The sequence below is a fragment of the Paramacrobiotus metropolitanus genome, unplaced genomic scaffold (genome assembly GCF_019649055.1).
Source record: "Paramacrobiotus metropolitanus isolate TYO unplaced genomic scaffold, Prichtersi_v1.0 Parri_scaffold0000100, whole genome shotgun sequence".
Lineage (NCBI taxonomy): Eukaryota > Metazoa > Tardigrada > Eutardigrada > Parachela > Macrobiotidae > Paramacrobiotus > Paramacrobiotus metropolitanus.
Window position 1 is genome coordinate 51174 of NW_026570320.1, and position 25174 is coordinate 76347.

The 25174-nt window shown below is 40.4% G+C and overlaps 4 protein-coding genes across 6 annotated transcripts; 1 reads left to right on the forward strand and 3 right to left on the reverse strand.

Annotated features, from left to right (window-relative positions):
• The first annotated feature begins 173 nt into the window (after positions 1–173).
• On the forward strand, positions 174–1353 carry LOC129597105 (ribonuclease P protein subunit p29-like). The gene is made up of 2 exons (XM_055494549.1): positions 174–489; positions 603–1353. Exons 1-2 carry the CDS (start codon positions 322–324, stop codon positions 1110–1112), a joined length of 678 nt encoding a protein of 225 aa, XP_055350524.1. The 5' UTR covers positions 174–321; the 3' UTR covers positions 1113–1353.
• LOC129597099 (transcription initiation factor TFIID subunit 6-like) lies at positions 1210–3907 on the reverse strand. Its single transcript, XM_055494543.1, has 5 exons — positions 3202–3907; positions 2619–2850; positions 2421–2553; positions 1970–2092; positions 1210–1902 (listed from the first exon to the last, which is right to left on the reverse strand). The coding sequence occupies exons 1-5, from the start codon at positions 3902–3904 to the stop codon at positions 1468–1470; spliced, it is 1626 nt and encodes a 541-aa protein (XP_055350518.1). The 5' UTR covers positions 3905–3907; the 3' UTR covers positions 1210–1467.
• Positions 3908–10071: 6164 nt separating this feature from the next.
• LOC129597103 (homeobox protein slou-like) lies at positions 10072–13256 on the reverse strand. Its single transcript, XM_055494546.1, has 3 exons — positions 12723–13256; positions 10937–11231; positions 10072–10533 (listed from the first exon to the last, which is right to left on the reverse strand). Exons 1-3 carry the CDS (start codon positions 13087–13089, stop codon positions 10317–10319), a joined length of 879 nt encoding a protein of 292 aa, XP_055350521.1. The 5' UTR covers positions 13090–13256; the 3' UTR covers positions 10072–10316.
• Positions 13257–16512: 3256 nt separating this feature from the next.
• Positions 16513–23835, reverse strand: LOC129597089 (phospholipase D2-like). 3 transcript variants are annotated; one of them, XM_055494529.1, is made up of 24 exons: positions 23314–23332; positions 22887–23218; positions 22392–22512; positions 22162–22299; positions 21913–22015; positions 21456–21691; positions 21092–21365; positions 20765–20956; positions 20542–20652; positions 20304–20465; positions 19943–20149; positions 19769–19827; positions 19551–19633; positions 19401–19481; positions 19206–19324; positions 18851–19087; positions 18626–18720; positions 18434–18550; positions 18274–18320; positions 18123–18190; positions 17833–18050; positions 17444–17588; positions 17117–17314; positions 16513–16985 (listed from the first exon to the last, which is right to left on the reverse strand). In XM_055494529.1, exons 2-24 carry the CDS (start codon positions 23065–23067, stop codon positions 16959–16961), a joined length of 3219 nt encoding a protein of 1072 aa, XP_055350504.1. In that variant the 5' UTR covers positions 23068–23218; positions 23314–23332; the 3' UTR covers positions 16513–16958. The 3 variants fall into 3 exon arrangements, with proteins under 3 accessions (XP_055350504.1, XP_055350503.1, XP_055350505.1); XM_055494528.1 differs by lacking the exon at positions 23314–23332 and adding an exon at positions 23616–23834 and having other exon boundaries at positions 16514–16985; XM_055494530.1 differs by lacking the exons at positions 16513–16985; positions 23314–23332 and adding an exon at positions 23616–23835 and having other exon boundaries at positions 17124–17314; positions 17400–17588.
• Positions 23836–25174: the final 1339 nt, after the last annotated feature.

Below are 25174 nucleotides of genomic sequence, written 5' to 3' on the forward strand. Positions count from 1 at the left end.
GGGGATAAACAAAATTTGTGAACGTCAGCTGTGACTCCGCATATTTCAAACTTCAAACAGTACAAATTTACGCCAAGTGCTCAGCCTAGGCGGTTGCACTATACCATGCTTCATAATTATATTATTGTCTATAAACACATTGTCTATAAACACTTTCATGATACAGTGAAGAATATGTACCATTAATGGAGAGTGTTGCAGTCCCAACTTTTTACAAAATCTTTTGAAAACGTGTTAATACCTACTTTACATTGTATCTGTACTGTGTGCAGTTTTTAATGTTTTTAGTGCTCGTCTGAGGACAGAAGTTATCGATGTGCCATGGATGTACCCGAGAAGGATTTATACCGGTCCATAGAGGAAGCCACCAAGCAGATGTCGCAAGATCTCGATCTGGTTGGACAAGGGAAGGGAACTTCGCAGCTGAAATCGGTTTTGAAGAAAGCATTTGTTAAAGATAAAGCTCGTTTCGAAGACTCGTGGAAAAAGGTGTGCACGCACAGCTGATAAAATAACCGTTCATTCAGTGCTGTATAGTGCAGACTGTAGTGCCGTTATAGGATGTCTGACTGTTTCTCGTTTCATGCCGTTAATTGCTATAGAGTTATCTTTTGCTGGATCCCAAGCGCAAATCCAAGAAATCGAAAAAGCCCCGACCACCACAAGGTCTCACGCATAAGGAGCGCAAAGAGCTGAAAGTGTTTGACATCCCGAAGGAGCAGCAAAAGTTCAGTATATTTGAACCTCTGCATGCTTTGTGGTGCGGATACATGGAGGAGGCATTCCGTTTATCCCATCTGCAGAGTTCTGGTGTGAACAATACACAGGAAGATCTGACCAAAGCGGATTATCATGGTGCCATGTTGAAAGTTGTAGAATCGAACAACCCCAGCCTGGTTGGTGTGGAAGGAATCGTAACACGCGAGACCAGGAATACGTTTCATCTCATTACGCGGGCAGACCAGCTGAAAATCATCCCGAAATCGGTTTGCACTTTTGAATATGCAGTCGGAAATGTGCGCGTGAAAATCTATGGAGTTAATTTCTGTTCTCGCCCGGCAGATAGGATAAAGAGGAAGCTGGGAAAGCGAAAACCAATTCGAGTGATTTGATCACATTGCCGTGCTTGTGAAATTCACATTTCACACCGTCTGTGACTGAAAACTGAGAAATTTTATGGTTTTTAATGGGGTTGTGCTACGAGTGGTACTTTTGGATATTACCGTTCGATGCGAAATTCACAAAACAGTCTGTCTGACATTCAGAATTTGACAATCATTGAATTGTCATTTATGTACAGTATAGTACCGAATATTTAACGGGTAATAACATAACATGCAACAATAAAACATTTAAAAGGAATGTTACCGTTCATGCAACAATAACATGACAAAACTTTTTAACAACACAAACAGAGCCCTAATAGGCGATACAAGACAAAAATACCAGAGATAACTACGACCAAATTCAGGAAGAATCCTTCCCAGGATCATGAACGGGGCTCATGAACGATCCCGTACTGGACTGTGGCAAGGTACGCATCCCAACACCCGCACTGCCCGGCGAGCTGGCTCTCATTCCCGTTGGAAATAAAGGAGGCCGCACGACCGGTGGCGACATCGCCGATGATGGCGACGTAATATGCGGATGAGTCGAAGTGGACGCCGGTGACGCAACGGGCATTCTGGTGGCCGGAGATCCCACTGTGCTGGACACACTGTTCTGTGGACTGAACATTCGCACCGATCCCGACACGGATGGCCGTTTGGCTGTGTCCTTTGCACGATCCTTTTGAAATTGGTCATACAAAAGAGGTCCAAACACTGTGCCGTACTCAATGCGGAAATCTTCTGGTTTATCGATGTGTGGACGGAGGGTGCGATGGTGCTCCGAAACTCGGCTCTAAGTTTGAATGTTCAGTCAGACAACTTTTATGATTAGTATCGCTAAAAACAGCGTCCAAACTTACGATTAATCGGTCGCGGATTTGATCAACCGCTTTCTTGTCGGCTGCGCTGCTATTGGGAGTCTGATAGTTTTTCAACAGTTCGGCCTCGTGTTTCATTCTTGGAACAACCATAAGGGATATCGTCTGCAAAAACGAAAACCGCATCTGATTGATGGCTGCATGCTAATCACTGTTCAACAAAATCAGACTGCTGCATATTTATAACTTTATGACAAACGTTACCGACTGTCTAATTTGCAATTAAAGCGAAAACCACGTAGCTTGCCATAATTGATAACTACTTTAAATACTGAACAACATAAATTCGATGAATAAATAATTACAAACCGTAAAATTTACAAACAAAATAATTATTAATTTACTAACATATACTAACACGTACTGCAGTAAAATGGTTTCTAAAGACAGAATACTCCACTTCGCTTCCGGTATTCATGTCAGTTTCACTTACTTCGTTTCCAAATTCCGTTAGAGCACAGTACGCTCCATATCTGGTAGCCAACGGAGATGCATCGTCATCCAGAGTTTCTTTAAAAATTTGAATCAATCTCTGCAACAACCGGCTGGTCGGAGAATCATAATTCCTGAAAACCGCAGATATTTTTAAAGATAATGCACTCCAACAGGTAGTTCGTTTCTACAATCACACCGGGATATCGAAGCAAGAATTTTCGCGGCGAATCCCCGCAGAGCCCAATGATTATCGACTTCCGGTCGCGAGCAGAGAACTTTGCTTACGCAGCAAGATGTCACTGCTGGGACAATGCGATCGAGATATTCGTGAAAATACAGGGACTGGTTATCCAGCAGTGCCTTCACCATCCTCATAATGTAGATCAAAAGAGCTAAATTCTGCTGGACAACATTCACTTTCACGCCCTCTGAAAAATAAGAAAACGAAAACTGTTAAGCCAACATGCCAAAGTAAAAGAAAATTATAAAAGAAACTAAAAAATACGTCTGCAGTTATTGTATGTATTGTAATACGGTGTCGGTAAGCAATGCCATTGCCATCATGTTGGGAATTGATGACGCTTTATACAACTCCTAAGTAAAACAAACTGATTCGTTAAAAAAAAATCAAAACGCCCGTAAAAAATCCTATGGCACCGACAAACTCGCTATGAGAAAGCCGTTAATTTCGCAAATTGCCTTTTGCTCGTACTAAAACTGCTACGTACAAACCAATCCAAACCTTCAGATGTACAAAAAACCCAAAGGAAAATCCATACCTGATATAAAAACAGCCAGACGAGGGACGAGAGCGTGCAGGCCTGGATCGTGTTCCAAACTGGAGAGTGCTTCCTTTCTCTTGTCCTCATTGCTGCCAATAACCGCTTCCGTGACATCCTTGTAATACTGCTGCTGTTCAGCGCTGAGATCTCCCGTCGCCAAATCCTTAATTCTCACCACCTGGCTCTTCTGCACCGCTTTCTCCGTAGCAACTTTTCGGGCCACCACGGGGTTCGTCGCTTTGGCTTTCTGATCATCCTTCGTTAAAGGCGCAGGATTCTCGGGAATCGTGGGTTGTTTGCCTTCAATGGCTAACCAGTGCTGACGCAGCGTCACCTCCGAAGGAAGAGAGCCGCCGTGTTTGCGCGCGATGGATTGCACTTCTTTCTCCTTGTCATCCACGACATACAGCGTCTTCCCTCCCACACCACTGACGCCGCGGATGGGAATGTAGTCCCCCGTGGAGATGTCCACGGTGGGATCGAGATTCAGCAGCTGCATGGCCGAATCTACATCGGATTTCAGCAGTTTCATACGATGCGAGCAGTTGGCGTTTTTATTGGCACGGTCCACGATAGTCTGCACAATCTGCGAGACGGAACCGCTGATGAACTCCGCAGCCTCCTCGGAGAGATTGTGCACGCCAAGAGTTTCTGCCCAGATTTTGACCTGATCACTGGACAAAGATTTGGATGATGCCATTTTGAGCTTCGAAGTCTCCCGTCTCGTGTTATGGTTCCAGTTTCCACCAGTTCGTCTTCAACACTTTAAATCCAGTCGGCAGTCATTGATCATACTTCCTCTTTTAGGGCAAAACTACTACATCTTTAACTGTGAGTATTTTAACTGTATTAAGTATTTAACTCTGCAATCTACAGTCTTTCATATTTTTACATTAATCATAAAAATAAAATGATAAAATTTAAGTACAGTAAATCAGTAAATCTAGAAATAGAACCCGTAAAAACGTTCCTGTAATACCACGCGCGGCTAACGGGAAAATTGCTCCTCGTAGCCCTAACGGTATAACGAGCCGCACCCACAGCCAATGAGCAGTATCTTAGCCAACGAATCGTAATTGCCCACAGAAACATTGCAAATACTACAGAACTTTAAATATCGTTAGCGGATACACAATAGGGGCTTTGCGTTGCAACTTGTATGTCATATAAGTTAGCATCCATCTACATAAGTAAGACTTCCGGTCGTCGGAATTGGTTTGTGCGTAAGGCTCAAAACGAGCTGGTGTGCGGCACGCGTGTAGCTGTGACCAGCTCGCTCATACACATACAAGTAGCCGACCTGACTGGCAGTCAATCCCCAAAACTTGCAGCACTCTTCTTTCGTTTTCCTTTCAACAGAACTTCCCAATCGATATGTCAAAAGATGGAGAATTAATTTTCAAACTTTTCGATACCTAACAAGTGGATATCTATAGCAAATCGAGAAAGTTATGGCTGTTTTGGCTTCTCGTAGACAAAGCATAGGCCCGTGCGAGGAGGCGTTGCTTGCATCCTATGCTAAGTCTACGAGAAACCAAAACAGCCATAACTTTCTTGATTTGCCATAGATATCCACTTGTTAGGTATCAAAAAGTTTGAAAATTAATTCTCTATCTTTTGATATTTCGATTGGGAAGTTCTGTTGAGAAGTAAACGAAAGATCAGTTTTTGAAATTTCGAGATCGACAGCAGTTGGAGCAGATTCGTGTATGTATGCATGCGAGGGGGTGGAGTTACATACATACGCGTAAGGCCTTTACGAGTATGCATTTTTAGCACCGCCCCACGCAAGCACACATCTAATTCGGGCGGCAGCGAATCGCCGCATTGTGGGTTCGGCTATGGTGTAACTTGTATTGATGGGTCGTTAGTTGTGTATCATACAAGTAGCAACGCAAAGCCCGGAATATGTGTATTATAGAACTTCTATTTAATCAAAGCGTCAGTTCTCTTTTTTATTTTATTTATGAAATAATTTTGACGTTTTGGTTTCTGCTGATTTAAATTTCATTGATATCGATGACTATCGGAAATATCGACGAAGTCGTGTCGTTATGAACTGATTGTTGTCACGCTTTTCACGTACATAAGATTTGCCCCACGGATTTTACAATTAAATTCCGGTGTACAAAAAACAACCAAAACATTAAACATTACAACAATAAAATGCATTTTTCGTTGCGGAAAATAAACTTGCCGCAAAAAAGGTGACAAAATACAGAAATTTCTAAGCTGCTTTTCATAGCCGCCTCATCAGGATGTACTATAAATTTTACATCAGGTTGTACTACAGGATGTACATCAAGGGTACTACAGGATGTACATCAAGGTGTACTACCGGACGTACATTAAGTTGTACAACAGAGTGTGCTACATAACGTTCATTTAATAACAAAATGATATTTAAATGTAATTATAACATGATAATACTGAAATTTTAAATAATAAATATTGTTATATCAATATTAATAAAAACACGACAAAAAAAATAACTGCAGATATGCAAAACTTCGGCAAAACGTTTTTAAGAAATGAAGTTATAACAAACGCCGACACGCACAGCTTTATAGTGCATTCTAATGTACGATGGCTAGCTAACCTTTTAACATGTAGTATGCCCGCTCTGCAATGTTATAAAACGACATCGTCATAAATTAAAGACACCACAAGTTTATTTACTGATTTCCCTAACAAACTTATTAGCAATTAGAATTTCTGAAACTTGTGTCCTAAGCAAAGTTTTCAGGAACAGATCTGTTCGCAAATACTCAGTAACTATACCGGTAGAGCCAAACTGTTTAGGTTGCGTTGAAGAAATAACTAAAACGCAATTTTTACAAACATAATTTGGACAAGGTAAAGTTGATATTTTGTTTGAAAAGAGAATTAACAATATAGAAACTAGCTGTTACGATAATAAAAACAAGCCATATTACATTTTTAAATATAATGATAATGCATATAATGTTAATGCACTTCGCACCAGGAACTTCGATCATGTTCTAAAAACGTGGTGCCGAAGTTTTTGAATAATGGTTTTTCATGTAAACTTTTATCTCGTGTTTCATTTACTTAATATAGATATGACAATATTTATTACTTCAAACTTTAATATTATTAGTTAAAATTACGTTAAAATATCATATTTATTAATAAAGGAACGCACTGTTGCACATCCTGTAATATACCCTAAGGTACACCCTGTAGTAAGACCTTGATGCACACTCTACAGTGCAACCTGATGTACATCCTGTAGTACAACCTGATGGTAAACCTGTAGTACGCCTTGATGTACAATCTGCAGTGCTACCTGTTGAGAGAGGCTACGAGGAAATAAATAGCTTCGAATTTTTCTATTTTGCCACTGTTTGCTTTTGTAAACCAGTTCTTTGTGACAAATTTGCAACTGTTTTTATTGTAATTAATAAAACTCTTTATTGGTTTTGTACATTAATGTTCTTTTTTGAAAGCACCGGGGTGAATTTGTGACCCAATAAAAGCTATCAGTACTAGTAACTTCTTATCTACAAGAAAGGCTCGACGACAACAAGCGAATAGTGAAATTCAGCAAAACCGTTATCCGCCGAAACAAAACGTAAAATTGATCGTAATCATTTTAATTTTCAAATCGCGACATTACAGTCATAGTTCCATTAACTACGGCCATCATTGCACAGTTAAAATTGATCTATCATGAAAGGAAAAGGAAAACTCTGACTTTGGGATTTTAAAAGTTTAATATCGTATGTATGGTAACTAATGATATGCCTTTGCAATTTGGATTTGAATCGGAGAAAATTTCTTGAAGTTCTCTGTGCAATTAGGATTCGTTGGCTAAACAGCTGCTCATTGGTTGTGGGTGGGGTTCGTTATAGCATAAGGTCTACGAGGAGCAATTTTCCCGTTAGTCGCGCGTCTGTAAAACCTAATACCTTAAAAGGGACGATTGCACTAATCAGCGTCGCGAGGTGGTTGCCAGTGCCACACGCCATAAACATACAGTAGATTGTTGTGCAGGTGCCACTGCACTACTGAGTACTGACCGTGAGTAGAAATACAAATTTTCGGAACTTCTCTTTGGCGGTGTTCCTGTTGTGAATGCCGCATCATCTACTTATATAGATATATACAGACATACAGGTAATGACTCGCTAATTTAAGCACCAAAAACACAATTTTATGGCTAGTCTCTACCTTCCTGCACTTTAGCAACTGCAGTAAACCTAACAAAAAGTTACATCGACAATACAGTGAATAAACAATTTAGTCAGCACTCTGTTAGGGCGGCAATGCGCAATTCCGCAGATTTAAACTATTCAACTGTAGAGTGTATTAACGTCTGAAAACAGCAAAACGTAATAATAGAATTGTTTTGTACTACTCTGTAACACAGCACAATGCACGATTTAACATTAACCGCGGCCTTTTTCAATCTAACCAGTTAATAGTCATCATATTATGTGACAAATCAAACGATACAAACTATTAGTTACTTACAATGGGCTCTACTGCCTTCAATTTATAGCTAGAACTTTGTATGTACATGTATTGAATGATCATATTATTGTGAAAGTAAACGTTGCTACGAGGTACGAACTAAGCTGTATTGATGAATGGTTAACAATGGAGTCACGGTGACGATTTAAATTTGAAATGTCAAAATTGTTTATTTAGTTTATAGGATATTTACATAAATTATAACATGAAACCATTATATATATGGATATTTCGAAGGTACGAGTATATCGTACAGCATCTGTCCAGTAATACTGCGAAGTGTGAATTCGACAGAACTGAGGGCTGGTGGACGCATGCGCGTTTCCGGTTTTTTTAATACGTAGCACATGAATGCTTACGTGGTCACTCGTAATCTTAAAATCGGGACTCTCATCTTCGGATACGCCCATGCCGGCCATGCAGTAGTACAGCCGCGTTGCCACTACTTCTATAGTATTTCATGGTACATACTTTTAAACAGGAAGCTAACTCCATCATACGCGGACGACTTATGTATCAGCGCTTCTGTGCGTCAGTAGCGATGGGGTTGAACGTGAGGCGTCGATGGATGGCGGGATAATGAGATCCAGATGAGAACTACGGAATACGCTAATTAGATCTATCAGGAATGTGCCAAGAACATAAGCTCATCACCATTCATATTTCATCAGTGCACACACTCGCCCTTCATCATCATTTGAGTCGTATAAATAACCTATTATTCTAGCAGATAGCAGGCGGCGGCGGCTGAGCGCTAATTTTGAGTTCGCACTGAGATTTTTAGCCATTGATCGTGCGACAAGTTATTAATTGCACGGAATTAAATCGCCAAATCTGAAATAGAATGTCTTGAACAAAACAACATCATACTTTTCTGGGCCGGTGTTCTTGTATAAGCGATTTTGTTTATGAATGTTTTTAACTTTGGTATGGTATACTCTTACAATAACTATCTGTATAAGATTTCACTAGCGGCCGAATACTATCATGGTCCTGCTATACTGCTGTCATTAATTTTGGTGTCGAGACTCGAAATGCTGTATGCTTTACTGTATTAGCCTACGGATTGGTGTACAATTTTAAAAACATTGTACGTTTATTTCCAAAGGTTTAATAAAATATGCTTTGTAATTACAATGTACAGTACTTAGATATAATTATTATATTGTAGGTTCAACGACTCGGTCGCGTTAAAAGTTAGGAATAATATTTTATCCCACTTTTGTTGCGCAATAAACATTAATTATCTATCTTATGCAAATGATGAGATTTATTACGGATTTAAACGACTTGTATTGTACTTATGCAAATATCACTTGGATGGCACACTTCACTATAAAAACCTTCAAAGTGCATAAGTAATACAACAAACTTTATAATTTACATAAAGGAAGCATTTTTATATACTATAATTATGTGTTGCACTGGCTGTGTTACGAGTATAAACTGCCATTTAAGTTTTGTATTTTGCTGACATTCTGATACTGTTGGGTATCCTGTATGCACAGTGGCGCACCCGGCCGCCGCCGCGGAACGTGTATGTGTGTAGTGTGTACCGCTGCTGATTGTGAGTGTGGTTATCTGCTGATGGCACAAAGTGTGGCTAAATAACATGTCATCAAGTGCTCTTCATTAGCGATTCAACAAATTGCTTTAATTGACCGCACTGAATGATTCCTTAGGGAATTAAATGTTACAAAGTGCTCTTTGAGGCAGTGCAGCAAATAACCGCATAAGCGACACTTTTCTCCCTTCAACTTCCGTTTCCTTCCGCACCATTAACCATAATCGCTGCATCCAGGGAGCTCTCGCAATCCGCCTTCAATTATTCGATTCTTCGTTTATTTGCATTGAACACAATCTGTCGTACACCACCATCAAGTTAAAGCAATATCTCCAGTTCGGCAAATAGTTTAATTATCTACTGTAGTTCTTTCTGCGCTCAACGAGTAGATTTGCGGCATTCTTACAGTCAGTGTTAATGCGTTATGCCAGTCTCCGATTTAATTTCTCCTCAGTGTATACACTTTTGTAGTGGATTCAAATTTTATAACGCGGCGAATAATCCTTTAGTATTTTGTAACCTTTTACGTAATTATCTACTTGTATGTCAGCCTGTGCACAACGCATTTACAACATCGTACAGAATTCTTCTAAAAATGGATATAACCTTGTTCTCGGGATAAATCGCATGGTTTTTTCAATAAAAATTACAGACTGCGCACGTGATATTTCATATTATCTCATAACAGCTGTCAGAATGTTTTGAACCGCTCGTTTCCGTAACATAGGATAGAACCGATAGAACTGAATGGATTATACATAGATATACTTTTTTGGATGGAAAGTGAGCAGGAATAGGTAGGTATGATCGATATCAGTATATTCGTACAAATTTTACAAGAAATGCAATAATTACAAAGCCATCTGGATTTCTTTTCAAGGAATAATGTGCATCCAGTGCTCAAATTCAGTACATAATTAGCAACTATGCTGCCAAAATTCCTTTTGACTGCACGTAGTTTAAGTCATAAGAAAACAAATTGTAGTTTACATCGAATAGATTATCATATGTGATAAACATGCTAGAAATTTTTCCATGTAAACATAACTATTTATCGAAATTGGAAAGCGGAAGGATTGGGTAAAAAGTAGGAAAGGGGAACACCAGGATACGGGAAGGGAAGCGCCGGGTGAGGAGGAAAACCAAAAATACCATTAGCGGTTGGAACTGGAGAGAATGCTGTTTGGGTGATGCCGGGTGATGATAAATCTGTTGGACTGTTGGCATCCATCCCGGGATTTTGCTTTTTCCATTTCGTGCGCCGATTTCTACAAAGCGTAATCGTTAGCTGTGTTCAATAAAACCAGGTATCAGCCAAATGTACTCAACGCAAACTCTGTAACCGACTGGATAAAAAATGTTGCTATCATGTTATTTTTATGACACGTCTCTTCAAAAGTATTTTCGAAATGAGTTTCTAGATTTCTCACTGATGCGGAAAATCGTAAGCAAATGTTGCAATAACGAACTGGCTACTGAAACCACCTGTGACCTTTGAAGTTGCAACCGTTCACAGAAAAGTTCTCAGTTAGTACGGCTAACAAAAGTCAAAATGAATAAAACCGAAGTTACTTTCAGATAATATTATTGAAGGAATGACTCAAGGTTAAAGAAGCTAAGTAATAAAGAAGCTGTTGAGTAATAATAATGGTTATTCGTGCTGCAACTCACTGAAACCATATTTTCACTTGCTGCTCCGAAAGTTGAAGGGACAACGCAAGGTTCAGGCGCTCGCATACGGAGAGATATCGCGTTGATTTGAATTTGTTCTCCAGGGCGACCAATTGTTCATAAGTGAAGGCCGTTCGCGCTCGCCTGGGTTTGCCGTGCTTTGCCCCGGATGTCGATTTGCCCTCTTTAAACTGTGCCGCATCACCGTCCTGGAGTCGCTTGGGCTTCTTCGATGAACTTTTATGAGCATCATCATCATTCTTTTGTTTCTTAATGACCCTTTTTAGTTCCTTATCTGGAAAAACGAGTGACCGCTTTGCAGACTCAAATACGTGTGATGCCGACAAATTTACTTAGGACACGTTACAGGAGCCGTACGCTGAAATGATCAAAATGAAATTATGCGTGTAAGAGCCACATGAAAGCATGCGGGCGTAACGGAAGGGATCGATGTCATTAGTGGGATCACCACGAGCCTAAAGCTGCTTTCAATCTGTTTATCTGAAGCGGAAAATTGTCTGCTTCAATCATCTTCATCAATTAAATTTATCGCCAACAAATGACTTTTCTACAGCCATCTGAGAACGTCCGATAAAGACTTCCTTTTCCGCGCGGGATAAGCTTGGCACATTTAACTGGGTGATTAAGAAATAATTGCGGCCCACGCAACCCTAATGCGGCACATAATAAAGCTATTCTCTTCGCAACATCTGAAAGGTCACTGTGTTACAAATAGGTTACGCATTGTGTGCAAACAGGCGACGTATGAAAGCCGACATCGCTGAACTAAATGCTGTGGTGAGAGACCCGTTTCAATCATCTTAAGAGGATACAAGCTGGAAAACAAGTAAAGGAAATAATGCATCTCACTTTTTCCGAAATTAAATTTTTCTCCACAATATAATCGAAACGGGAAAGAAATGCGGCAGAATTATGTATTCTTTATGGATGTACATAAGACGCCCGCGGCACGCACTTTGACAGCAACGAGAAATTATTGGTGAATTCACAGTCACACACTTGCACATCTGGCGAGGTCCCATAATTCAGCGTGTCAAAAGCGCTTTCGAGCCGGGGTTTTTACGATTAGCGTTTAGTTTAAACGATAAGCTTTAACAGCCACATGTTTCCGGCTGCGGACGATATTAAGATGCTCGCGCCAATTGCTGTATTTGGAAAGAACTTAAAACCAATTATAATGCTTAACACATTTGGAGCTGAACTGTAAAGTTTGCTGCTCAATTAAACCACTTGACGCAATTAAGTCTGTCAGCATGACAAAAAACTTGGTACGACGGAGATCTCCCGAGACTGTGCGCACTTATACAAAGACTCTTGTATATAAGTAGTAAGTACTGTAATACTTGTAATACTAAGTAGTAAGCAGTAAGTAATACATAAGTAGACTTCCAATAATGCTGCATTCGGGATCTGCTGAATAAATTTTATTGCACAATAATAAGTATCTAGCACACAACGACGCATTTCTTCTGATAATCTACCCTACGTAAAATAAAAGCATTATGCCGGCAGTTGACATAAAACGATAGCGGAAATGTAAAAACCGGATTTTTCAAAACTAGGATACCACAGATCATATTTGACAAGTCGCGAAGTGATTAACTGATTTTTGACAAATGTGAAAGAATAAATATACGTAACTTTGGTAGACGCCGTGTTATTGTCAATTTGTCACACATACATTCGTTAACAGGGCAAATCAGAGAAATTTTCCAGTTTCCAGGATTAGTTTTCTAAGTTATGTGATGATTTGGCTAAACATTACCTTCCAGTTTGCACTGCATGTTTTCGCCGACGGCAACTTTGGAATCCAGCTTTGTTGTTGGTACATCTCGTACCGGGTTGCCACCCAAAATATCCAAGACGGAAAAAGGAGTATGGCGAGATTTTTTCGTCGATTGAGCGGCAGCAGTGTCATTGAGCGGATGTGTTTCATCAATGACCTTTACGATTCGGCACGTCAGTTCTTCAGGATCGGTCTGACCATCCTGCAGATTTAGCGGCGTACTGGCTTCGGACTGGTCCGAGTGCGTACTGTCAATGTCACTAGCGCTATTACTGCTTTGATCATGCGAATCAAAATCTGCCGGGATTTCTTGTTTAACGGCAAACATTTTTGCAGAAAAAGACATAACCAGAAAAGCATAAACTTTCACCGCGGTTTAAATGTCGATATCCGGTACTGGCGCTTGGCGTAAACTGATTCGGAAGTTGAGGATGGAAGCTGCGATTAATAAGCTCTGTATTTAGCCAAATGGGACGGCAATCAGGCGACTAATGATGATACGAGTGCGGCCTATCAACGATCAGCCCCAAATGCTTACGCCTACTGGACAGCAACGCTGCGGCTGGGCTGTTCACTGTTGAGTTTTGTTAAACATGACAAACCGAGTATGCACCAATATTTTGCTGTTTATATTTTGGAACATTTCCCTAAATACTGGCGAAAATAGCCCGGCTGTGATTTGACTCTCTGTGTCGGAGAGTGCGCGCGCACACATAACTCATCGAGTCATTTGAGAGAGCGAAGAATGCGATTGGCTGCAAATGGTAAGGACCATCTGGGATTTAGTAAGGCAGAATACACAGCCAGCACTATCGCACACCACACACAGCAACAACTGCCGAGTGCAGCAGCTATAATCATCGTTAATATGCTCAACGAATGAAACGTTTTGAAAGCACTTTAACGTCTCTTAGTAAAAACACTGTGTCGATTGCCAGCGTGCGCGTGTCTAACGATTTGCCTGTGGGCCAACGGAGAATAAAAGCCCTGTTTTCGATTTAAATTGAATGTACTATCATGAGACCAAAAGCTTAGATTATCCATTTCTAATTTGCCCCTCTGCTGTGGTATTTGTGTTACATTATTGGCAATGTTGACCTAACGATACATATTACTCGCAGAAGCCGGCATATGTAGGACACTTAATTAATTACCTACGAAGCGTTCCTTTTTAGCTCTCCGTTTATAGTGGATAGTTTTTGTTTGATAGTATAAATTTCGGTTCGACCGGTTTAAGCTGAGCTGCCTGTTAAGTTGTTTCAACTTTTAATTAAACATGATTGTCATTATATGTAGTAGGCTTTCATTGCCAGCTTCTTCTACTTGTCTACTCTAGTTAATACTATTTGGTTAGATATACCGTAAATTTGATGGCCAGCTTTTTAAATAACCCCAGCCTTAGCGCTTATTTCGCTGCAGAGGACATCCTCGATTCAGTTTATAGAAAATCGAGGACTATGTTTTAATTACGCTTGTACGTCTTTTGTTGTGCAAAATGTTGCGCACACGCATCGGCATGGATAATTGCACACTCTGGCATGTGTGTCCTCACAATGCAATCAACATGTCCAGAGGAATTAACGCCGGTTCTTGTACCATTAAGCGTTCTTAGCCGGCTTGTAATAATGAATAAAACTGCGTAATCCCTAATAAATTGATTGGTTTCCGTATTAATATAAGTGCCTGCTAGAGGAGAATTGGCGAGTGCAGCAAGCTGGAACACACGGAAATAGCCGGTGGATTGTGGGATCGTTCACCAGCTGGGTTAGGTGCGTAAAAGCGTAATCCTTCTTTTAGCTTGTAGTGAATATGATGCATCCGCGTTTGTACAATATCTTGGCGTGCTAATTTGCTGTTTAATTGTTAATAAATGGTAGAACGAAAACAGGGATTGCTGTGGATAAATACTGCAACAATGCCATGCACCGTGTTCCGTTTGTTACTGTACAATACAACTTATAGTACTGTACATGTAAAAAATACGTGAACAACTATGTCAAACTGGGTTGCATTTCACAGTATCCACGTTAACATTTTAACTATTTGTATTATAATATAATAAATATAAACTTGTTACAAATAAAATTATCCAGGTGTTTACACGTGTAAACGGGGAAATAATATTAAGACCATTTCTTTATAAACTTTGTGGCATCTGATTAATATTATTGAGTAAGAATTTACCGAAAATCGGCTTATACTGCTTACGTCGCTGCTAAATGCCACTTATAAGAAAAAACCGAATTGGGTCAGTTCATGTTGCATAATTACTGGATGTACAAGTAGCTGTTGGCAACACTCACAGTTTCCCTTTGCGATCGCTCGTTCTTAAACGGCCGGCGTGAATACAGGCTATATTTTGGCTAATAAGTTTAGTGGTTAACGCAGACCCGAGGATAATTAAGAAACGGGTTAGCATAAGAGATGGGCATGTTACGCACAAGAGACATCATTTGATAGTTCAATCCAGCTCTGTGAAGCGATAAAGAGAAGCTCTTTGAAATGAAATGAAGCTATAATGGGCTTATTAGGAGTCATTTTTCATGGCAGACATGACAGACGGATTTGAGCAAATATAAACTACAGCGCACTTTGTAACCGCAAAGGTCCGTGCAATTTGCCGAGTAGACCAATTGCTCTCTTCACAAGTGTATCGACATTTCGATCATCAGTCGCTAGTCCGGGCAATATTCTAAATCAGAACATGTTGTCTATAGATGGTGTCTGTTAAAATGTCAATATAAATTCATCTTCCCCTGAGCTAGTGTCCAGTGTCGGCTTCGCTCGCATATATGCGGAGGAAATACGACATGCGCTACTAATTTGTTGTGCAACATCCGATCCTTTTCATAAGCGGATCTATACCATTTCACAAACACTACGCGCAGTACATTGACTGTAAAGATTTACATTGTACGCAGCTTGTGCTTTTACTTCCTCTACAAGAGCCAATAAGAAACCATTCATAAGCTCAAATAAATAATAAACATTTTTACCGCAATTCACATTGGCAGCAAACCTCTTTCCATTTAGGTCGAGCTTTCGGAATTAAACATACGTTCCCTAATAGGTTTTGTTTAGACATTTTTGATTACGGCTTATGAATAATGTGCAGCTGTGTTTACATTTTGACTATAAAGTAATATGTGCGCGTGTACTGTGTGCTATTTTGAAGGTTTTTTGCCTATTTAATTCAGCCATCACGACTATTTAATTCATTGATCGGCATGTCGCGCGTGCGAAGAAAGCGGTTCATTAATTAACAGAGTTTCATTTTTTAGGCACCAATTACAAAGTTTTACTTAGTATAAAATATGTTACATAGTATAATGACTTACTGTATATCAAAATTAAGATTTTGTGTCTGAAATTGTAAATCTGGACCTATACATAAGTAGTAATAACCAATAAAAACGATTGACCTGTAACAGAGGTCACAGCAAGCCTATTTGGCATTTGCCAGTGAAATGCAACACCGCACAGAATCTGCGTGGTGATGTTTGAGACTCACCAATTAACTTATGAAATGGCTACCGTTTGATTTATTAAGCACAATAAGATAATTAGGCGAAGACATTAAGTTAATGAATTGCAGCTCGCAAAGGACAAGGCAGGTTAATTGTCCCACTTGATCTGTATGGGAAAGGCACAATGAAGGTGACAACTGGCTTAGTGAGTGATAAACTGGAACAACGCAGTCAAACCGACACATAAGAGACTAACTTACAATTAGGTAATTAATTACAATTGCAGCGCATTGCACCCGTGTCTTTTCATTCGCAAATATCCACGATTTCAACAGAAGTAATACAAGTGCAATCCTGCTATTCAGACCAAAAAATGACACACAATGGGCGATCTGCAATTTTCATGGACGTAGCAGAGAACAACAAATTACTCTTCGGCATTCTCCTCTTCAATTTCGCCGGTTAATATAAAAGCACATAACGTCCATTAATGAAATAAAGCGTAACAAATAAAGATGCAAAGCTATACTCTTATAACAGACATAATATAAAACCATAAAATGAAAACACAAATGGAATGCCTTAAATTATACACGAATAAAATGCAAGGGCGCAAAGATATATCACCGAAAGCTGTCGCTTCTCCGATCACAATCTGCTGTTCATCAGGTAAGGCTATGCAATGGATCACAGATCCATGGACGAGGTATTAATCTCTGGTAAGGGAGAGCCTATTAACCCTCCCGGATCACGTCCAGTTAATCAGTGGCAATAACTAAAAACATGTTAAAATCATTGAAAACTTGAAACAGAGGTCAATATTTTATCTAGCAGGATTGATATTTCACACTGGCGGATGACAATTTTTTACTAAGCCAGTGAATATCGACGGTTAAACACACATACCCCAGCTGCGGTATCGATTGTTGGTTTCAGTCTCGAATCCTTCAAAAACTTCAATGGAAATTTCACTATATAGCCCCGAACGCCTTTCAAAAGCTCGGCTGCCCTTTCGGGATCGGTTTCCGATAACGTCTTGTCCTCCATGTAATCGTTCAGCTGGTGGAATGTGAAAACCTCATCCGTTGGCACAGGAGCAAATACCTGAAAAATTCATATGAGCACCATGCGATAATTACCAAAGTTCGCAAAGCCATAAAAAAGCAACACAAAGGCAAACAGAACGAACCAAAACAAGCAAGCAGCCAGACTCATCCAAAGAATAACACGAACTTGTTGGTAGATGGCGTCGTTATCCACGGCAGTCTTAATCCACAAACCACGGAAAAATTCTTCAGACACTGGGTCAACCACGAGCTTATCCGATTCTTCGGGAGACAGACCAGTATCCATATCCTCTGCCAAGCCCAAGTGAATTCTATGCATACATACATACATATTACCTACGCACAATTCCAGACTGTGGTCAGTGGAGAACATTCGCCCAAATAATCCCAAATAAAAAAGCCCAAATATTTCGCACCCAGTAAAGGCCCAAATATTTCGCGATCAAAGCAAATTTCACAATTTTGAATCATTTTATTGCAAATTCTTTGGACTATTGGTCATAATGACTATTAAGGGCGCTAATTAGTATGTAATAAGTAACCTAGATGATATACTTCATAAGGCGCTTCCGGAGGCGGCCGGAGAATTTCCCGGACATGTAAGGTTGCCCATCCATAACAGACGGATCGAATTCTTCGTCCTGTATTAGTATCCCAATTTCACTGTCCCGAGAACCCAGCATTGATCGGTCGTTGAGATTGGCTGAGCCGATAATGGTATACAGATCATCCACAATAATCATTTTGCTGTGGACATAAACAATCTCCGTTGCCTGTGAAAGCAAACTGTTGGGCAGCTATTGGCAATTTCCACGGCCACTTTTTATGGAACAGATTTTAAGTACCACATTATCTCCGATCATGCCAAATTGACGCAGTCCACAAAATGTGATGTATTTAGAAAAATCACAACCTGAAAAACTAAATCATTTAACACCTCCTTTAACTTTCAAGCATACGAGTACACGTACTCGTAAAGCATAGAGTACACGTTACCTAAAAGCTTCAGTTTCTCTAGGAGCGAATGTTCTCCACGAGAAATACTGTAAGAAAACATAGTTCAGCAAAGAAAACATACCTGAACAATCCGTAATATATTTTACAGTTAAGGGCTTAAACACGTATCAAATATAGTAAGTCACACGTATCTACATACCTTTGGTAGATAAAATGAGTGACAGCTTGAACAGCGGACCCTTCGCGGGTTCCATACTGACCGGCGATGGCTGGTTGCAACGGAATAATGACAAAAACGCGGAAATTTTCGTTGTTGCTACAAAATAAATTTGGATTCTCACCTCTACACACGCTGATATCACAAGGATCATTTAAAAAAGGAACGACATACTGAAAAGCACGCTGAATTCTGTTGAACAGAGCATCCCCGATTTTGTTCTCAACTACATTCTTGCCACGCCCAACGGCTGTTATGAAAAATTGACTCTGAAACACCAAAGCGCCTAAACAAAACATATTTACGAAATTAAAGCGTATCGTGCGTTAATTTAACCGGACTGGCAGTAATACGCCAACATACGTAAAGCAGTAATTAGCACGGAAGAACGTTACCTACCTCAATATACACAAAGTGTTTTGCATTCAGGATCAAGTCAATGTAGGACTGTTGAATGGAAGTCTCAACAATATCTGGAGCGAGTCCGCCTGACCATGAAGCGGTGCTGCGGATAGCTTGGATGGAACAGGAAACAGTTTCCCATGGCAAATTTTTGAGGAAATCAGCATCGCTATCTTCGAAGTATTTCTTAGGCATCAGAAACGGGCCTTGTTCATCAAAACGAAACTTTTGAAGCTGGAAAAGTTTTCAAAATTAGAACAGTGTCATATTTACTAAAAAAGTTATGGAGACATCGATATTCACAGTTCGAAGTCGTGTCCTATAATAATGCAAAAAATTCTCTCGTGGTTACCTTACAGACGTTCCATTTTTGAATAAAATGTCTGGCGATATCTTGGGCAGCCGCTCCACAGATTACAACGCCGGCATCGTGCCATGGTAAACGCGGTACAGCAAAACGATCTAACGCATCTGCGCCACAAATAACAGAAAGAAAATGATTACTCCAAGTACCACTAGAAAATATCCATTTCTAGGAAATTTTCACCTTCATACGGTTTTCCATCGTTCGGTTGGGTAAAAGCCATTTTCACTTCATTGCAATAGTCTTTCCCAAGCCACCAACACCCTAACAGACAACAGATTCAAAAAGCGAACAAGCTAAATCACAATCTCCGAGTTTAAGCGGATTTCTGACCATGCATGTTCGGAGGCGGATCGTCGGAGCCTTTTTGGGGAGGAATGGCTGCATTGTGGTTATCGCGTCTTCCAAATACACGCCTAAAAACCAACCACGAGCATGGAACGAGTATACGTATAAGGAATTTTTAGTCAGTAATACATTTACAAATTAGAGAAATTAACAATTTGGAAGGGAAAATAGCCATGATCACCAAATGGATTTGGGTTCATTACCTGTAAGCCCCAGAGGTGCGGCGTTTGAAATCTCGATTACGCATCTTCGAATTGTAACGCTACATCGCAAAAAAAAACTGTCGGTATCCGGAACTGTGAAGTGTCGCGGTAACTTTCACAGGGTACGGCGCAGGGTAGCAGTTTGGTACACAAAGAGCAATTTGGAAGTCATACCGTTCTGGACATTAATTTATGCTTGGGATGGTAGAATCTGGCCTTAGCAGATCGCCAAGGAATTGCGAGAACCAAACGCATCGTATTCAGACGTTGGTTATGCGATCGAATGGGAGCGTTCTTAAACTGTCCTGCTCTCGAACACATCAATCCACGATTCCGCTTTTCAGATTTTCCCTTTTTTGAGCTTTTGTTGTTATCATTTTCCTAAACAAAATTTCCTTCGGTAAAAGTCAGCTTCTGTTCAAATACCGCGTTAACCAATTCGCTCACTATAAACTTAACTGAAAACTGCACAAGATATTGTTGATCCTTGAAAGAGTCTTGCAAAACCTTTAACAACTATAAATAAACCAATTACCTGGACCATGGCTGGACTCAAATCACTCAGATGATGTAAATGCGTATCCCACCGTCCATAACACAGATCGATGCCTCCAAGAAATACTATTTTTTGGTCAATAGTAACTGTTTTTTCATGATGCGACCATAAAACAACATTTTTATCGGGATGCCGTTTCACCTATTAGCAAGACGACACAATGTTTTCGTAACCCGCATAAAGTGCTTAGTATGAGCAATAAAAATTTTATTCTTACAATGATGTTCGGACTGAGTTTCATCAATTTTTTCTTGCTGTACCAGCTGTTGATGCCCAATGCGATTCGACTTTCCTTATACACGAGGATGTAGATTTTCACTCCTTGATCCTGAAAATTTTATAAAAAGTTAATACAACAGTCGGCCTTATCGGCGTGAGACCTCACGATTCCGCTTTGGTCACAAATATTAAAATTAAATAACCGGCAGCAATGACCATACCGCTTTTCTTTTCAATATTCTGTCTAATCTCCATTCCTCGTTCTCTTCCCAGGGTCGTTTCAAAAACACTTCCGGACTAACCCACCATCCACCAATAAAGATTTCCTTTTCCGCACTTTCCAAAGCGTCCGCTACGGCAGACATATAGGTAGCACCGTTAATGAACCAGTGGCACGGTATCCCCTGCCGAACCTACTTCCAAAACAACGTATGAACTGGTAATTATTGCTTGTTTTTACGAACAATTTGTCTATTTACCAGATTTTGATGGTCGTTAATTAATACGAAAACATCGAAGACGAAAAAATCAATACTCGAATTACGTACCGGGGCAAACGCATCATGCGGTTGTTTCGATACGAATGGTAGGGCAGTAGTGCCCATGGTGCGCTCGAAATGTGCTAACCAATTCTCAAGTTCCGATGTGTTGTCAAATTTGAGGGTCAGATCCTTCATGGCATGTTTGATGATCAAACCCAAAGGTCGATGGTGCAGCCGCTCCGGTTTGGTACTTTTGTCAAACAGGAATAAGCACGACATGTCACCGGATTCATTTTTGAGATCAACATAAAAATAACAAGTTTCCAATACGACAATCCATCTACAGAATAAAAAAATCCATTACCAACTAGCACCTATACGAGACACGAGTATAATACAGTGCGTAAAAAAATCCGATGAAAGGGAGCACCTCATGTTCCAGTGAGAGAAGATGCTGCACGCGGCATTATCATGGTTGCAAGATATACCCAAATGATCTTTCAAGAAACAAACCAGCCTCTCCACACCAATTTCGCGAATCTTCTCCTCGTTAACAGCAATACTGTGGAAGCTGTATTTGCTGACTTCCAAAAAGCGCAACGAAGATGCATGTTCTCTCCGAAAAGAATCATTGAACAGTAAATTCAAGGAACGCTCCAGCAGTTCCTGTTAAGGCAACAATTGTTAAGGCTTTCGCATAAAAAAACCATTTAACACCACATAAAAATCAAATTTTGTTAACATATTTTTTATAAACAGCAAAGTTAAATAACTGAGGACGAAAGTTTAGCCCTGCCCTAATATCCCAGGACAGGGCTAAACTTTCGTTCTGTAAATGATAACGCGTCAGATCTCTAGGAAGACCGACCATCGGCATCATGACTTACAAAATGTACGGCTTCTGAGTCAGCTGTTGCATCTGTCCGCAGACGCGGGGGTAAAGCAGGAAAACCTTCTGGGATGTCCATTTCCCCAACACGCTGGTCACCACTAACAAATAAGCTCATCCATGTACTGTACTACACTTTTATACCAACATGCTTTCTCAAAATAATTTTCTAAATTGTCTCTTTAACAGACACAAAAATCAATCGCACTTAACGAAACAACGATTTGCGAGAAATGTAAGAGCTTACTGGGTCTTGATAAATAGTTCATATTTCAAACGCAACGCGATGTCAACGAAGTATAAATTCAGGAAAACGGCATGCAACTGTTCGTAGTTTCTGAAAATGGTCCAATAGTATCCAGCGTGGGCAATCTGAATTTTGTACCTACGAAAGTCCATTTATTTTTTCCCATTTGCTGTAAAACTTGCAACACAAACTCTCGTACCGACAAAGTGAATCAAAAAGCACAGACTTACGTAGTAAGTGTGGAATATTTTCTGCTTGAGATTGACCGCACCACACCGCGTATGCGGAACTGAATTGGATGATCAGGTACGAACTTTGCACTGGACCCGTGAACGGGATGCTTTGGCTCGTCTGTAATCAGCAGTAGAAATTATTAATCACTTCAACAATGTTAGTCAGATAAGTTTGTCAAACGTGGAAAAATCCGAAGTGTAAAATATCAACAGAAAGTATGAAACAATTTTGTCCGCTTAGAAATGCGCAATGAAGGGATACATATTATTACTGTCATACAAATATGCTTTGAAACACTTTCCAAAATGTTCAGCAAACTGCAAACAGGTAAATAAGTACCAGTACAGTAATAAAACACGAAATGTTTAACTGGCATCGTTGCCGGTTAAACCGAGCGCCATTTATGAAAATAATGTGTCATTAAAACTATTTTTAAAACTACAAATTATGAAATCGACAACAAAAGCAAAAACGAAAAATGCCAGTTTTACTTCTGTTGGTAGTGGAAACAGCAGACGTTTCCGGGCCATGAGCGCGTTCATCTGCTGTTTGAAACTGTACAGTAATCTGTCCATTCCCATCCGGATCGCCTTCGTGTCCTTCATTCGTATAGCAGTATCGCGGATTATCTTCGTACACGGATTCTTTCGATTCGACATTGTAGTGAGACATGGAATAAAACCAGAAAAAAATCTTCAGCGATAGTGATGATGTCGTAATCGGCAATTCCAAACACAACACGCGAATCTCAAACAGCACATTCAACAAATTTCGTACGCTGCCACATGATGGCCCAGATCGGTGCAGGTTTTAAAATCAACAACTGCAAATACAACCTAATAAGTACTTGTAATCTGTGGTGTAAACAGGTTGTAGAAGCAGATATCAACAACTAACAAGTCAACAACTACCACCTACGAACACGAAATCCACTTATCGCCAGCGGAAATTACTGCCAGCACAGCCTGCAGCGTATGCAGAAGCTACTTTATCACTTCTATGGCTCACAGAGTGCCTCACACACGCGTAAAACATCACTTTCTATCACTTTCATGATTTCATCACTCGTATTATAGGAAGCAAAACAGTATTCTGGTCTTCCTGTGCCATTACCGATCGGCAATAAATAAAATAAACGAACTGCGATCATATATCAGATATTAAACCTAACTCTTACTGAGTTAACACCTAATTCTTACGGCTATGTAGTATGTACTCACTGTACTTATCGCTCGCACATCGCAGTTCGTTGCTGGGCCAATTCTAAAAACTTGACAAACATTCTTTCCAAAAGTTTTTGGAGTGGGAACTCAACAATAGCAGTGCTTGATTTCTGACAGAAATACAGCAGATAAAGCAGAAGCCGAAACAAAAAGGTAAGGACAAACAAAAACTAACCATCCGAGAGGAGAATTCCCACGAGCAAGCAGTATAAGCTGAGACACACGCACGAAGCAAGCAGAACTGCAGGTACGTTGCTCAAGCAGCACAGTGGCTGCGAAAACCTGTTCCAGTCGGTGCGACCAGTGACCAAAATCAATTGAATTCGGGAAGACCTGATGACCACACTGAAGCAGTTACTGCTTCACAGCTCAGTGAGCTCACACCTGCAAAAGCTGCGTACCTCACAAGTGAGTACTTATTAATAACTATCAAAGTTATAACTAATAAAATATAAATCAGAACTACGTCTTAACTCTTATGGTTAGTGATGCAGCCATGCAGGAAAAAACAATCATATTAATGTTAGATAACGATGAAAAATTAATAAATTTAGTACACAGGGTACAGCATGTACAAAGTACAGTCATAGGCTGAATTCAATTTGGTACAACTTAAAGTTTTAACAAGCTATAACAAGAAAATTTCCTCTAATTTCTCATGATCCGGTATTGTGCCCATCACGCACATAGCGTTTCCTCTTTGAATCTGTATGGAGATCCGCTGCCGGAAAAATTCCTTCGCCCGTGGTTGCCCGGTAGTGGCCGCGACGAGGTGTCCGATTTTATCCACTAACATAGCTCCGCCGCCCAAAGGTCGTATGTTTCGAAGGCAGCGGCGACAAAATCGTACCTTGGCTGAAGCCACGCATGTTTGCGAGCTTTTTTGTTTCGGCTAGTTCCGCTGCCGCACCGACATTGACGGATGTACGGTCAACATAAGTTGCCAGAGTGTCAACACAGGTTACGTCTATTGCGAGTGGTTTACCACGTTCCATGGGATAAGCGTAACTACATCCGGTCTTTGTTACCCACTATGGCCAATCCTTTCGGTTCTACTCTGGCGGAAACCGCCCGTCGTTAACGCGCGAGCGAACTCCCTGCTGATGCCATCGTGTCTAGGTAGTCGTCCGGCTGATCGTTTGCACCGCATTCCATGTCTCCCGAACTCTCCACCCATTCGCCGCATTTACATTCATGAGGAGTTACGATAGGGCACCTAATCGTAGAGCGACGCTGGTCTGAAAATCAATATTTTCTAGCAGATTACCTAAGCAAGCAGCTGGTAATGCGTGAATCAGTAACCGGATTCTGGTGTTGACACCGCCTTCAAATGTGCGACTTCTGTGGCGGAGACACGGTACAGAAAGAAAGGTCAGAGAGGGCACGCAAGGTCGCAGAGTGTCCCATGCTTTTGGACGCTGTGAAGTTCAGCCATCATTAAACCTGTAAGCAACTTCCAGGCCAGTGTTGTAGTGTTACATCCGGTCGGTGGTAGTATCGGGCATAATTTAGAGATAAGCGGGCGCACAGAGAAATTTATTTAATTTACGGTAAAT